This window comes from Cladophialophora yegresii (genome assembly GCF_000585515.1).
Source record: "Cladophialophora yegresii CBS 114405 chromosome Unknown aczIN-supercont1.3, whole genome shotgun sequence".
Classification (NCBI taxonomy): Eukaryota; Fungi; Ascomycota; class Eurotiomycetes; order Chaetothyriales; family Herpotrichiellaceae; genus Cladophialophora; species Cladophialophora yegresii.
Window position 1 is genome coordinate 4134122 of NW_006913047.1, and position 14959 is coordinate 4149080.

Below are 14959 nucleotides of genomic sequence, written 5' to 3' on the forward strand. Positions count from 1 at the left end.
TGAACTCAAGCCACACTTGAGAGAGAGGCAATGTGGTCAAACAGGCAGTGCAAAGGCAGAGTTGAAAGTAAAGTGCAGACAGGGGCGAGCGAGGAGGGTCAGAGCGGCCACAGCACTGGCCTCACCCTTTAGGGGTTAGGAGCTACCGGGGAGGAGGGGAGGGTAGTTGCAAAGGGGACGGTACGAGGTACGTTCTGGTGCAGTCTTTGATCTGGCAAGCGGGGAAAACCGGTGGTCGTGACAGGCACCCACCTGGTCCCTTTCGGTCGAAATTGGGCAGTCACCAGAGTGCACTGATGGTGTTTGGCTGGAAGCTGCAGGGAGTGGTGAGTTTGAGGTGGTATGTGGGAGGGGCGGGGGGAGGCGCGGAGGCGCGGAGGGGGATGTGCCCTCAGGTGGTCGGAACTTGTCTCTCCGGCCTATCCCCCCTGGGCAAGTCCACTCCTGCAGGAGCTACCTTGGGGTCGGGACATTGTTCTCAATGATGTTCGCATCTGGTTACTGTCTATGTTTACATAGTCTATAAAGCGCCGCGCCGATCTGGAGGTCAAGGGTCAAGCCACATCTCCTCCGTCGCCCGCCGCCTTATCTACCTTGGTTCCCTCCAGCTTCGACAAGTGTGCTGGTCTTTTCGAGACTCCATTGCACATTTCAATACCTGCTTGGCTGTCCATCGGCGTCGTCGGAGCCGGCGACCCTCCTTCCGGGGTATTCTCGATGATGTTGACGGGCCTGCTCGGCTCCAGCTGACTCTCCAAATCCATCGCCGTGGTCCGTGTGGGCTGTCCCTGTCCGATTATGAACATGCCGGTGCTTGGTTGGCGGTCTCTCCCGCGGCGACTGGTCTTTCTCGGCCGTAATTGACTAGTGGATCTTTGCTGATGTCTCGGGCCTACATGAAGATCTGGTTCATCCTCGCTGGCCTCAGTGCTCAGCGCCTGAGACATGGTTCTCGGAAGGTGATATCCAAGCTTGCCCAGAGGGATTGACAGACCGTGGACGATGATGCTGCAGATGGCCAGAAACCAGATTACCACCCTCATGATCTCCTCGAGCCGTTCTGCATCTTCCCTCACGGTGCCGTCCACGGTGATTTGATGGAGGAACTCGATACTGATGTAGAGATAGAAAATCGCCGAGACCCCAATCGGGCCAAAGAAGCCCACAAACGCAGCTTGCTGGAACTGTTCAATCTGGCGTATCTTCTTGTGCATGGCGAAAACAACGGGCAGACGCCGGAAGAGAAGGATCGTAATGCCCAGCAGAATCAGCCGCCAGATGGGAATGACATCGTTGTCCCGGAATGACACCCACGGACACACTGCCCCAAACCAGAGAAAGACGGATATGTTGAGCAGCATGTCGATGGTGGGCTGAAGAGAGTCGTCTTCGGTTTCGCGGCGGAACCAGTCATCCCAGGTAAACGCGTTTCCGGCAATAAAGCATGCCAACACGTCATCAGAGCCAATCATGCCGCACGTTCCCGTGATGAAGAGAGCCAGCGTTATGGCAAAGACGAGGAAGCTCTCTCGATCGATAAACTTCCTTTCCTCAGCGAAATGGAGCAGTTCTTTTGCAATCCACCCCACTACAGCGCCGTAGACGACACTCAGAAGAATGGTATATCCCCATGTCTCTCCAAACCAATCGCCCAGCGCCTTTGACGCACCGCCGTGCTGGCCCTCACCCCCGTGCTGGACGTACTTGATCAAATACAGGGCGATGAACAGAAACGGGTAGCCCAGGCCATCGTTCGCACCTGATTCCGCAATAATGATTTTCTGTAGCGGCTTTGGGATGTTCTTGTCCGCGAATTTGCCCTTGACAATCGAGTTGGACAAGACTGGATCTGTCGGCGTCACACACGCTCCAATCGCCAGTGCGTGAAGGATGTTCAGGTGAGGAACAAATGCCCAGACCAGCAAGCTGGCGCACATCCACATGCCGCACATTCCTGGGCCAAGGAGGAGAGCTAGTGACCTCCATTCCGTCCGGAGGTACCTGTTTGGCAGCTGGACGCCGGCAAGCACAAGCTGGACGCCCAAGACGAGGCGGGTGAAGTACAGGTTGATGTAATCGAGATTTTCTTCCGAGTGAAGCGCATATTGCATAGGCCTGATGAGGTTGGTTGCATCGGGCCCTAATATGACACCCGCCACCAAAGATATCACTTGAAGGCTATGTCAATCATGCGACTCTTCTACAAGAGACTTGGCCACTCACATGCTTCTGACAGATAGAACCTCTCTTTCAGCAAGTAGCTGACGAGAGCGAAGACGGTGATGAAGCCACCCAAGGTCGCAGTGACAATATTGAAGTTTGTCAGGACAAGGGTCGGCATGGTGGCGACCGCGCGGAACGGTGTTTTATGGCCCAAGGGCTGTCTGAATGTGACTTGGCGTGGCCTTCTTGATCTCGTTGAGTCGCGGAGTGGAGCTTGAAATAGACAAGAAAATTGCTTGACAAGCTTGAATGGGTGTGGTTGTGGATTCGAAGCTACCAAGCCCTCGAGTGGCCTCTTTCAATGATATCAATGCGATTACGGAGCGAGCGACTGGCAATTGACGAATCTTCGCAGATAGTTGCTAAGTGTCCCGCGTGTTTCTGTGCTAGCCAGAGCTCCAAGGATGAGCGCCGTAGTAAGCGATTGTTATTGTACCGTTCTTTTCATCGTTCGGTGCATAATACGGGGAACAACGGAATGAAGACGTTTCATGCGTACGGCTGACGCGAGCATATGTACGTTTCCTGTGTAGGAGTTGATGATCGTGCAAACGCACCGAACTGTTCGACAAAAAGAAGCCCAAGCCGTCGTGACGGGGCCAAGCAATATGGGTGAAGTGCAGGGCGGGGGCAGCGCTGGGACGGATAGACGGAAGGATATGTGTGCAAATTCTTCTCATGCTCTCTCACACGCTCTTCCCAGCGATGATTAACTCAACCGCTGTCCGAGCCTCGTCAGGACTGCCTGGGCAGCACCATCTTTACTCCACATTGGTGATTGAGACCAGGCACGCTTCCCAGGCGACTGGTAGGAATAGAGGAGGGTTCCCATGCTAGCAGAACTCGCGTATGACCGTGACTCCGACGTGTGATTCCCATTGGTGTAGAAATGGTACTAGCAGGAACGTGTGGCGATAAAATTCGTTCCGTCTTACCGGCCAAAATTTCCAGATGGGCGCCCCGGAAAATTGATATCACCTCCGTCATCGCCTCTCTACTCAGCCCTGTTCTCGAATTTTCAACACCATATACCGCCGAACGCCATGCTGAGGGTCGCTGAAACTAGAGAAGCCGCCGTGCGGATTTCTGCCGTTTCCTGAACACCTCCGCCATATTTCGACATCTTCGTCTCCATGAAACGCAAACACTTTCCGAGATTTCCACGACCTTCATCTACCAATCCACCCACGAGTTCATGCGAGCAGGAAGATCCGGACGCTGTTGCCAATAAAATTCTTGCCTGCAGAAAACCCAAAACGAGTATTAGTCCAGTCGTAATAAATGTGGTGTTGGAGTGGCGGAGCAAGGTAGGCTGGCCGTGTACCAAAGTTCGGTATGTAAGTATCATTAATATATCCAGGTACGCCAGGTGTCTATATCAGAAGACAGTTGCAGGTAAGGGGTATCAGGCTCAATCGTGCAAGGGCGCAACGAAAAATCAGGCTTGTGGGTCAACTGCTCGCCTCAATCGGTAATCCGGTTCGTGCCGGAAAGCATCGATCGAGGCGTCATATCGAAATGCCTTGAAATCGACGCCATATGGTCTCTTGAGAGATGTCAGCCCTTGCCCAAACCGACGGAAATTGCGTTGCTTACCGGTTCAAGACTGTATACCATTCCCAAAGGGATATCGAGGTCGCTGATATCTTCTTGTTTGAGACCCATGAAGTAGGCCAGTAATACTCGACATATGCTTCGATGGCCGATAATGAGAACGTGGTCTGTCATTCGTTCAATCTCAAGAATGACTTTGCCAAGCCGGTTGATGATGTCGAGATAGCCTTCTCCGCCGGGGCCAGGGTATCGATAGTGCAGCTTGTCACGTTTGCGAAGCTCGTACTCATGAGGGCTTTTGTCCCGGATTTCTGCGTAAGTCATGCCTTCCATCGATCCAGCATTGAGCTCGTCCAGCATCCGCATCTGCTTAATATCGTAGTCTTCGTCGCTGAACCACTGGCTGGTCTCGATACTTCGCTTGAGCATGGACGTCCAGACACAAAAGTTCCTCTCCTGAAGAGCCTGAGCGGTGTACTCCGGGTTCGGTGGCGTCGTATCACCCGGAAGCGGAGGAAAATGCATATTGGCCTGTTTTTCCGCCTGATAATTCTCCCACGCCTGTCTCTGTTCGCTGATGAATTTCGCCAAGGCCTGGGCATATCTTTTGCCATTCTCGCTCAAAGAGCTATCACCACCGATCTTGCCATTGACGTTGTCCATTGATTCGCCATGTCGGGTAATCCAGATCTGGCGCGGAGCCAAATTGAAGTTCATCAAATAGGTAACAGTCTGAATTGAAAGGAAGCCCTTCACCTGATGTGTTATCATTTTCCGACCAACATCCACCATTGAGCAATACGCCATGTTGTGTTCCTCTTCGAAATCGTCGAGTTTCTGGTAGGATCTCTCATACTGTTCCACGCGGGCTTGGAAGTCCTTGAACGAGGCCACCGGATCCTTGCCCTTGTAGTCGGGACCGGACAGCTTCAGTCGCATATTTGCTTCTAGCAAGTTCTGGTCTTGGCATCTGGACTCCACAAACAGGAGGTTGATGTTCTCGTCACGCTCGCGGATGTGTTTGACGAGCGACAGACGTCTTTCTCTGGTGTGATTCGTGGCGTCCAGGATCCCCACCGAACCACCGTCCTCCAACACGTACTTGAGAAGCTCGTCTAACGCCTGATGCGCTACCTGCTCTCTGATCTGCTTAGCTTTAGTATTGTTAGGATCAAAGAACGTGGCAGACTGATCGATGGGCTCGGGTGCAGAGAGCTGGATATGGTCCTTGTGGTCTCCGTCGACCGTGGTGTTGCCGTTCGTCTGCACCGGGCTTAGGGGATCGGCTGTTATCTCGCCGTTCACAAGGATTTTGGTCTCGATCGCAGGAGGTGGGAGGAGTTCGCCATGATCCACAACGCTCTGCGGACCGAGCGTGGTGGCGCTCATGCGGCGGACGGACTCTCGAAGCGCGGCAGTCGTCCGATCTGGGAGGGTTGGACCTACACCAGCAGCCACTCTTCGACGGTCTCCCACGTTGAAGATCCTCGTAGGGTGCTGTAGCCAGTTCAAGTAACGAGCAATCTTCTTGACAATGTAACTCTTTCCCCTTGCCGGCAGTCCGACCATGATAATGATGAGTTTTGCGGCGACATCTCTTTCTGAGATCTGTCCGTTTGGTGAGACTTTCGATCGAGTTAGGCCAGGAATATCGAGCGTTGTGGCACGAATCTTCGGTGTTGCGGACCCTGAGATTGAACTGCTTCGAGCATGTCTGCGCCAGATGAGTCAACATTGCCAGTCGCACTCTTGTGTAGCTATGCACTCACATCTGAGGACTACTCGGTGCACTAGGCGCAGGGGTATCGGTCAGCGCCTTTCCCAGGGCGTTCGCGGGTTGGGGTGGGAATTTGCTTGTTGATGTGGTTGTCGCGGATCTGCCAAATGCCGTCTTCGGCGGAGGCATCAGACTCGAGTGGTAGGCGGCATGATTGACGGAGTCGCTCTCATGAGCAGTGCTCGAAGCGTTTGTCATCATGGCAACGCGAGCAAGGTCAGAATATGCTTCGCTGATGCGACGTGCACCGCTCGGGGAACTCGGGGTATTCGAACCCGTGCTAGGCGACGAAGTTTGTCTGACACCTTCTAGCAGAGGCATTTAGTATCGATACAGGAAAAGAAAATTGATCTATACGAGCGCGAACAAGAAGAAAAGAATCAGCAGTCAGAGAGATGGGATCTGACAGGGCTCCGGGCAGGTCCTTGGGTGAATGGTGGTGCAGACGGGAGTCACTGCCAGTGCGACGGCAAACAACAGCCCGCGAAGAGCAGCCAACAAACACGGAGGATCTGTGCCGTGTGCGCCGTACCTGAATCCAGCAAAAGCTCCTTTATTTCTGTTGAGAATAATGGTTTGACTCCAACGGCGGCGGAAATGCGAGTCACCTACTCCGTACCTAAGGGTAAAAAACAAGTAGTGACGTCGATGGCTATCGCGCTGCTTGGAGGCGATCAAACACTGCTGCTCGGGGAATTAGGGGCGAGGGTGTCGATGCGAGGTAACAAAGGCCGATCTCTGATGCTCATAAAGGGCACAAGTACTTCGTACTGCTTGGTGAGACGGAACAAACATGATCTACTCTTTCCTCCTCACTATATGTGTCAGTTTCTCTTCACTTAAAGGCTTCTGAGGATTGGCAATACGCGGTACATCATGGTCTTCTGTGACGGGCACATAGTGCTTAGGCTCCTAGCTATCAAGCCGAACAGCTCCTTGCTTCGTGTCATCTTCGATGCCAGAGTGTGGTTACTGGTCTTTTGAAGCCCCATCAACTCCAGCTGCCGCGGTCCGAGCCCTGGACAAGTCAATAGTGAAGGAGGCTATCGTCCTCGCTCGTCGCGGGGCTGAGGGTCGAGCTCTCAGACCGCCATGGCGCCGCAAATCAGACACCTCAGGGTTTATATTTTTAGGCAGCCATGCCCCAAGATGGGGACCGTCCAGGTCCAGGCCCGGCTCTACGGGTCCCGGGACCCCATTGGCTGGGACAAAGTACGAATAGCGAGTACGGGAGTCGTGGGGGCTCTTGTTCGTTGCTTCACTCTGTTTCGGGGCCCGAAGCTCACTACTCTCTGGATCAATTCGTGCCTTTCTAGACGCAGGATGAAGTATGTACTCCGCATAATGTACACATACTACTGCCATCTGAGTAGAGAGCCACACAAATTATGCAAGATAAAGAGCCCACCGACGCCTTGCTATTGCATAAACACCCGCTCTGAAAGTGTCAAAGGTCAAGACGGAGAAGGAGAATCCCCTTGTTCGGCTGCTTCTCTTTCTTTCCGCATCCGCGACTCGGCGGCTTTTGCCATAATCTCGCGACGACTCAAGCCAGCATCGCTCGTTGATCCTCCCAGAACGAAGTTTCCTGCAGACCAACCCCCATGATCTGCATGTTCAGCCTCTTCAAAGGAGTCGTTTGGATTGTAAAACTCCTCGCTTGACAGTCGATGCCCTCCGTGGAGTGTGTCATTGCGCGCCACCTCTTGCTCGATCTCCTTGGTCAAGTTCCAGAAGTTGCGGTCATGCTCACCCCACACATTGTGCGATAGCTCGTGGCAAAGAGTCTTACGTATGACCTTGTAGTCACGATACCCATCGTAGGCATCTGTCCGCAGTCGCAGTTCGATGACCTCGCCGCGGTTGCGGTTCAAGCCAAGTGTCTTTGATTCGTGGGTGGTATGTTCGGCGGGGTTCATTTCCGTTAACAGGCCCACAGAGAAACGGTGCTTGCGCATGGATGCTTTGATGCCCGGATCGCTGGCTAGCCGCTCGAGGTACCTCCTGCTCTTCTCTGGATTTGGCAAGTACTTCAACGGTTCGATGGCATGAAATGTGTAGGTGCTCTCCTCTTGAACCTTCTTCCAGTCCCGCACTTTGTTCGCTTTGACCGGCTTGAAGTTGCTTGGGCGGGGACTTCTGCGACTAGCTGCGCTCAATTCGCTCATATTCTTGACTTCCGAATTGGGCGTTCCAACCAGCTTTATTCTTGTGGTCGGGGTAATGAAATCGCTCAGTTTCCGCTTTGCGAAGGGGTGCTTTACGAATCCCGGCTTGGGCAGGAAGAAGAACGAAATGCGTTCTACATCCGCTCCAATATGCGCCGCAGCTCTTGAAGCCAGGTGGCTGATGGTCTCGTCGGGAATGTCCTCAAAATCGAGGCTCTCATCTCTGTACTGGATCTTCATCGTCGTGGAACTTTTCGTTAAGGGCACCATAAGGAACCGAACGGTTTCAGTCTACCGACGGGTTGTATCTCATTGGTATGTAATGAGATGTTGGCACATGGGGAGGCCCTGTTGGAAAGGAGTAAAGACCGGGCTGATGAGACATGGGGAGCCATTGTGGGCAGTTGAGTCTTCTGGAGAAACCGTTGGAACTCTTCGAGATGACAAAACACCAGGCGGCGCAGATGACGTAAACAACTTACAGACGGAGATCGGACGCGAGTCAGTTACCGAGGCTCAAGGTAAAGATCAGACGCCAACCAATGAGTCGTGTCATCACAGAATTTATTGCGTCTTTCTGCGCTCAGCTTTTCCAGTCGTCGACAAGACTCCAGGATCATTACTGGATGATAAAAGGCATACGGTGCAGTTGTCATCTAATCTTTGGGGAAGACATTCCTAGTCGGAAATCTCAATGGGCGGCAGTCAGTCCGTCGCGCCATCATGACATTCTATGTACTACGGGCCGCATATTCAGTGCCCATTGACGCTGGCAACAGGAATACTCTCTGAGCCTTGGAGATGAGATGTTGGGTCAGCCTGCACCGACCCATTGCCATTTGATTGACAACAGTCCCCGTTCGCATCTCTCCCGACCTCCACACTTGCAAGATTCTTGTTTCCGGGCACGTCCAAGGCTGGGTTCCGCTCAAAGAAGTCCGCGGGCCGCAGATGCAGTTGATGGATCTCCACGGGCATGACAGGCCAGTCTTCTACACGTGGATTGTGTGTGAGCCCAAAGACGTTCCAGACAACCACATCCTCGTTCTCGACCTCGTCTTTCCGGGCCACCATGTCAGCCACGCCACCCTCTTCTTTCTGAGATCTGTAGAATTGTTAGTACTGGATGCCCGTGACCGAAATTAATAGGATGCCTATATCTTCCAAGGGCAAGAAACTCACTGATTTGTGAACTCTCCGCCCGCAAACAACTCGTTGTCTTTATATTTCGTTACCCACACATGATGATGCGCAAACGCGGCACGTTTCGCGACGATGGAGTCAGGGTCGGCAAGGATGAGTTGGCTTGGAGAGGGGATGAACTTGTACGACACAGGCCGTTGCGAGATTGGGTTGATCTTGCTGGCATTGGCCATCTTGATAGTAAGGTTGGTGAAGGGCGAGGCATGGATCGAAGTTGACTTGGTGACCGGCTTGCGAACGACATCGTATCCATTGCCGTGAGGATTTGTCTTCGGGTTCATTGGAATAGGTAGGGACTCTTCAGTGAAGATCGTGTTGTTATGGCCATCAATGGCAGGGTCGATCCGTACGGCGAAGATGTGCTGATGGTTCTGGGCAAGGGCGCCGGGAGAGACAACATTGCCATAAGGGCTGGTCTTGCCAGGGTCGATGTTGACCACAGAAACAATGCCGGTAGCACGAGTCTCCACGGTGATGCTAGAAATCTGTTAGCTAAGAGAGTAATATTCTAGGTCCGGGCGGCTTACCCTCCCGCTTGGTCAAATTTGTAAGCGAAGATGTATTCGTAATTCGCCAGAGTAATGATGAATTGTACAACCAACTCCCTAGATCTGGTCACAACAGCGCGATTGGTCCTGAAGTTGGTATGCTTCCAACCAATCCCGTTGTCCTGCTCATGAACGCAAACGACGTTCTTGGAGACCGACGGCTTGCCTTCTGTGTCGACCAACATGGCGTCGATGTACTTGATGACACCAAGGCAGTCGCATCCTAGAGCAAGATTATTGGCGGCTCGGCCTGCGCCCGCGTCGCCAAAATCGAAAGCCTGCTTGCGGTGGAACGGTGGTCGAGGATCACCGTATGGGACGGTCATTTCCGACAGACTGAGACGATATAGCACGCTACGGCCGTCGTAGTGAACGTCGTGTAAGACTGCACACTCGCGAGGAGTAAACCTGGGCAGCGTTGTTAGGCCGTCGGCACATGCGTGTTGGGGATCGTACTTACCCAACTCGGAACCTCCATTTCTGCCATTCGATCAGGGAATCATCACTAACAGTAAAAGTCGGCCCTTCGGGCTGCAACACATTCAGTGGCTTTAAGTCGCTGCGAAGGGGTGTGTCCAGCAGTTCAGGAACGTATTCGGCAGGTTGGCAATGCTCAAGAACATTTTTGCCAGCTGTTCCATAGCTCAGACCATCCTCAACACCACCAGTGGCCAGACGGTCAATGCGGATGATTTCTTTTTTGTACGTGTCCATGACAGGGATGATCGGTAGAGGGAAGCCATAATGGTTGCTGTCGGGGTTGCCATTCCGTAGCTTAGCGAAACACAGGCCTTGGGTGTATCTGGGACACGTTGTTAGACAGCACAGATGGCCGTGACTTGTAGCCAGCATACCTTGGAGTGACTTCTCCGACGTCAGGCCCGCCGTAAGGCCAGGGATCAATGGCAATCTCAAACTTCTCGTCAAGATTGAGTTCTTTCACAGCCTTTTTGAACATGTCGGACTCGACACACACGTGGCTGAATTCCTTGAACTCGTCCACCGTCAAGGCCTGTTGTGAAGTCCTAGGTATCTGTCTGTGCTCGACCTCCTTGCCAGAGGCAATATCAATCACTGACTCCATGTACTCATGGCTCCGATCCTCGCTAACGACATCATATTGGACGCGAGCCTGTCGAGCGGGTCGAGGAGTGTCGGCCGAGAGGGTCCCAGCGTGCTCGGCATTGAGAAACTTGACCAGCTCGGCTTTCGCTGGCTCAACAGCAAAGGTGTTTCGGAAAATAACAGCGGCCTTACGAGCATCGAGGACCGCCTGTCGTGCAGTGTTGACCTCGTCGACGCTTAGCTGGTCCAAAGGGTGTTTGTAGACCCTCTTCGGGACTGTGTGTCCGTTTGTTGCCGTCATGTTGCAACTGATTAAAATTATCCTGGGATAGAACGAGATTTGGGCTTTGGCTTGTACCGCGTACAGTGTGAAATCAGGAGGAAGAAGAGTACGAGTTGCGGCAGAGAAGAATAAGCCCACCTTGTCACTTGCAGAGCATGCTCATAACTTCACACACGTCGATGGCGAGGAGCGGAGTTGTCCTCTGCCTGGGCCAAGTCACTTGTGTCTCTCCACACAACCGCTTCTCCGCCACTGTCCACGGCCGGGAAGATAAGGCAGAGGCCAGACTAAGGCAGCGCAATCAGTCGCGTCTGGCCCATGAAGTTTATGTTACCATATTCTAGACGTCAGGGAGCAGTCCACGGCGAGCAAGTGGACTCAAGCGGGCTGGTGGTCGACTACCATGAGGGGATGATGTCGAGAATCCCAGAAACTCAAAGCCTCAGATTGGAGATGTGCGGCCAGTCGTTCGTGGTCTTCGGCTACACATACCAGATCAGGATAGACGTGGACCGCCGTCGGAGTCTCCTCTATCAAACGATCTACCGCAGATGGCCTCTTATTACCTCATTCTCCTGCCCACAGTCGTGCAGATTACTGCCGAAAGTCGCCGTCAGAGTGTCAGGACCTCATGCTCGTGAGAGCTATACACAAACTGCAGAATGGCAAAGGGGTACTTCTGTCTTTTTGACCCGCGTAGCCAATCGTTAATTACTAGCTCTATGATATTATCCAACGAGAGGAAATAGCGCGGAACGGAGTGCATCCTCTTACGGGAACTCCTCGTCCTCATCTGTGGCCCAGAGCGTCTCGTCCAGCAATTCCGCATGCCCTTCATGTGCTACTCTGGGTGCTTCCACGAGCTTTTCGGGTTCCGCGGTCGATACAATACCCCTTGCTGCAATTTCATACCGAATTGGTGGTTTAGTGGTAGGTGCCCATGGAGCAAAGACTACAGCAAAGGTCCGACTGGGCTTCTTGTCTTTCCAAATGCTGCCCCCCACGTATTCCTGTCGCTCACTTTCCATCTTAAGGACAATGCGAGCAGAAATCTGGTTAGCCCAAGCTAAGCCGAGGGCTGGGGTCTTCATCTGCTCGTGCTGCGTGGTCCCTTTGTCATCCCCCCATCCGGTGAAGAAGCGCTGTTGGTGATCCAGGCTTTGTGTCATCTGTCGACGCTCTGCCACTGCGGGAGGCAGATTCTCCGAAGGCGTGGCTGGAGAAGAGGCCGTTGCTGGCGAGGAACGAAAGAGATGTTTAGAGTCGTCGAAGCGATCCGACACCTGATTCGTGACCACGACCGCGACATCGTGTTCGACAGCAATTTGTCTCAGCGTGTTCCCTAGATTGGTCAATTCAGCAGCTCGCTCAGCCAGTTGAGCAGCTGTGCGGGTGCCGTATTCCGCCCGGAAATTTGCGGTGACCGAATCCAAAACCACCAGTCCGACGTTATACCGCGGAACCGCAACGGGTAGTTGGTACCGAAGGATATGTTCCTGCGCTTCTAGATCAGTTACAGTGATCGTATGAATCTGATCAAGTGACGGTCGTTGTTCGGGCAGGAGGTCGGCGTATGAGGCTAGCATCTGGTTGAGTCGCTTGGTGTTCAGAGGTCCTTCAGAGGTGATAAAGATACCAGATTTCCCCAGCCCAACTGGCGGAGCAAGCTGGACCGACAGCAACAGCCCCAGAGCGAAAGTGGTCTTTCCAGTACGAGACTCCCCCACCAACTCCGTAATGTGACCAGGTCGGATGCCTCCATTCAGTGCCCCGTCGAGATTCAAGTCAAGAGTGCTGACCGCAGTTTGCTCATGAATCTTGGTCGCTTTTGCCTCGTTTCGAAGTTCGCCCAATGTGTCTGCTGTGTTCTTGCGCTTCCTTTTCACCCCTCTCAGCATATCCTGCTGAAGAGCCTTGACGACATCTTTCACTAGCCTGTCAACGTCGCGCGGTGGAAGGGGACATATGCGCGCGATCTCCGTAGGTGCGAGGGCAACCAGCTGTGAAACCGTAACGTTGTTTTTATCCAAGGAGTGAAGAAGGTGTGTATGGGGTTTGAGGTCGAAATCAGGAAGCACATCGAGCAAGTCCATGACTGCAGCATTGTTGGCGAGGCATTGATGTTGACAACCATTCTTGACTCAAAAGTCAGGATCTGCCACCATTGTAATCGTCTGCCGGGCTGCGTGCGTCGATTCTGAGCGTTAGACAGGGTTGCTTCGAGTCTATGTTCAAAATGAGCCGGAGTTGATCGCGCTGTTTACCTTCGAGAGGTAGGCTTCATCCCGAAGAGGCCCAAGACTGCATTTAGCTCCCTGTCAGTACCTGGTAGGTAATGGCAGGTGCGGACGAAGCCGAAAACTGGTGAAGGCACATATAGCGGATGGCAGGTGGCGGGGTTTGCGCAAGCTCTGGCATTGAGACTCGAAGCTCCTGGAGCGCAGATCAGCCAGGCTTTATGACGTTGTCGTCTCAGCTTCCGAATTGCTGCATCGGTCGAATATCGAGACCGGTGACAAAGTCTACGGCTCCGAACCAGGGTTGGTAGAGGGACGGGCACAGCCTTTCGAAAGTATACACCCCCGGGACCACTGTTGCCCTCTCTGGCTTGCACAAGTGTAGCCACCCTACGAGGAACAACCTAGTTCTAGTAGAGTTCATGCAGGCCATAGCTGCGATACCTAGGAATAGCACCTATGTAGTCCGCTCTAATAGTGCTCGTACACAGCCCTGAATTGGCCAGCTTTCCTCTCTTTCTCCTCCGTACCACTGGCAGACGCGGAAAACTTCGATTTTGAGAGCAAGCACCACAGACTTGCGCGTCCCCGCATCGTGTCCAATTACGGAGTTCAGAGTACGGAACAATCAATCCTAGAACCTCACCGCTGAGAGCCGAATACGTTGAGGCCGAAGCAGCAACGACCGCGTGAACTCGGCATCAATCAACAGCGAGCCAGATCTTCTCGCATGCAATCCAGCACCATGGCTTCTGTTGCTCAGCCATGGCTCATATCCAAGTACGCGCATACATTATCCGCTTGGATCTGCCCAACAGCTGTTTGAGACTAACAATTTCTTCCATTGCCACAGGTTCGTTGATCCTCTGTTCGCGATCGGAACTGGCCTAGCTGCCACGGCGTTGAAGATACAGAGAGAGCAGCGCGAAAAGTATCCAGAGCAAGACAATAGCTTTCCGGCGCTTTGGCAGAAAGCTCTACGGCTCAACAGGACCTATTGGGGGTATGGTGACGAGGCTGCGAAAAAGTGATTGGAACGCAACAGCTCGAGGAATTTTAGAACGATTAGGACGACAGAGTTCACGATGGTCATGTTGACACCCGAAGTCGCTACACAATCATCTGCGCAGCGGATGGTTCTGAACAAGATTCTTCTCATGGCTCATGAAGATATGCCTATGATGCGCGAGCCTCTCGATGATATCACATCTCAGACCGCTGGCATCACCCTCGCTGGGGGTGAGCGTCCGTCAACATCCAGCATAAGGTCGCCAAACTTACTCTCAACTCGCCAGAACGGAACCGTGGGACCTGCTCACCCTCATTCAGCTGCCTATAGCTGACTCGACTTTTGGTATGCAATTCATTTTGCGACTGTTCAAGATCGAGCTAGCGAGAGACCATGTTGGGAAGTAGAGTGGTCATGACAGCGTGGGAAAGTCAATCGCACCACTCCAACAGAGGAGATGTTTCCACGCAACCCGTCAGTCCTGTAAGTCGGACAGAAGATCTCAAGGCAACGTTACAGCTGCAGAGCACTTACCGAAGCGACGTAACCTGGGGATTTGTCAACGGCGTTGAAGAGCATAGCACAAATTGTGCGTATTACAGGTGTTAAGCAAAGGCTATATCAGAAATGTCTGACCGATATGCCGTTGTTTGCAGGCGCCTTATTTGGTACATTATCTAGTAGCAGAAGCTCGAGTTTTGATCCTTGTCGGGCTATTGCTTTGCACTTTCACCTTGATCACGGATTCAAAGTATTAAATCGGGTTGGATTTTGGTACGTCTTGTGCGAAAGCCATTTGCCGAGCGCCGTAGCATGGACCCATGAAGCGGCCACAGCCAAACCACTCTACGACAAGAGCTGCAAGAGCTAGACACTGGAAGAAGGATCTGAA

The 14959-nt window shown here is 53.0% G+C and overlaps 6 protein-coding genes across 6 annotated transcripts; 1 reads left to right on the forward strand and 5 right to left on the reverse strand.

Moving 5' to 3' along the window:
• Nucleotides 1-554: 554 nt before the first annotated feature.
• Nucleotides 555-2341, reverse strand: A1O7_05251 (uncharacterized protein; the record flags this gene model as incomplete). Its single annotated transcript, XM_007759261.1, has 2 exons — nucleotides 555-2170; nucleotides 2224-2341. The coding sequence occupies 2 exons, from the start codon at nucleotides 2339-2341 to the stop codon at nucleotides 555-557; spliced, it is 1734 nt and encodes a 577-aa protein (XP_007757451.1).
• A 1320-nt stretch (nucleotides 2342-3661) lies between these two features.
• Nucleotides 3662-5752, reverse strand: A1O7_05252 (6-phosphofructo-2-kinase; the record flags this gene model as incomplete). Its single annotated transcript, XM_007759262.1, has 3 exons — nucleotides 3662-3769; nucleotides 3820-5491; nucleotides 5547-5752. The coding sequence occupies 3 exons, from the start codon at nucleotides 5750-5752 to the stop codon at nucleotides 3662-3664; spliced, it is 1986 nt and encodes a 661-aa protein (XP_007757452.1).
• A 1256-nt stretch (nucleotides 5753-7008) lies between these two features.
• A1O7_05253 (uncharacterized protein) lies at nucleotides 7009-7962 on the reverse strand (the record flags this gene model as incomplete). Its single annotated transcript, XM_007759263.1, has 1 exon — nucleotides 7009-7962. The coding sequence occupies one exon, from the start codon at nucleotides 7960-7962 to the stop codon at nucleotides 7009-7011; it is 954 nt and encodes a 317-aa protein (XP_007757453.1).
• Nucleotides 7963-8475: 513 nt separating this feature from the next.
• A1O7_05254 (primary-amine oxidase) lies at nucleotides 8476-10839 on the reverse strand (the record flags this gene model as incomplete). Its single annotated transcript, XM_007759264.1, has 5 exons — nucleotides 8476-8827; nucleotides 8905-9402; nucleotides 9453-9881; nucleotides 9934-10275; nucleotides 10328-10839. 5 exons carry the CDS (start codon nucleotides 10837-10839, stop codon nucleotides 8476-8478), a joined length of 2133 nt encoding a protein of 710 aa, XP_007757454.1.
• A 752-nt stretch (nucleotides 10840-11591) lies between these two features.
• On the reverse strand, nucleotides 11592-12914 carry A1O7_05255 (uncharacterized protein; the record flags this gene model as incomplete). The annotated part of the gene is made up of 1 exon (XM_007759265.1): nucleotides 11592-12914. The coding sequence occupies one exon, from the start codon at nucleotides 12912-12914 to the stop codon at nucleotides 11592-11594; it is 1323 nt and encodes a 440-aa protein (XP_007757455.1).
• Nucleotides 12915-13876: 962 nt separating this feature from the next.
• Nucleotides 13877-14089, forward strand: A1O7_05256 (uncharacterized protein; the record flags this gene model as incomplete). The annotated part of the gene is made up of 1 exon (XM_007759266.1): nucleotides 13877-14089. One exon carries the CDS (start codon nucleotides 13877-13879, stop codon nucleotides 14087-14089), a length of 213 nt encoding a protein of 70 aa, XP_007757456.1.
• Nucleotides 14090-14959: the final 870 nt, after the last annotated feature.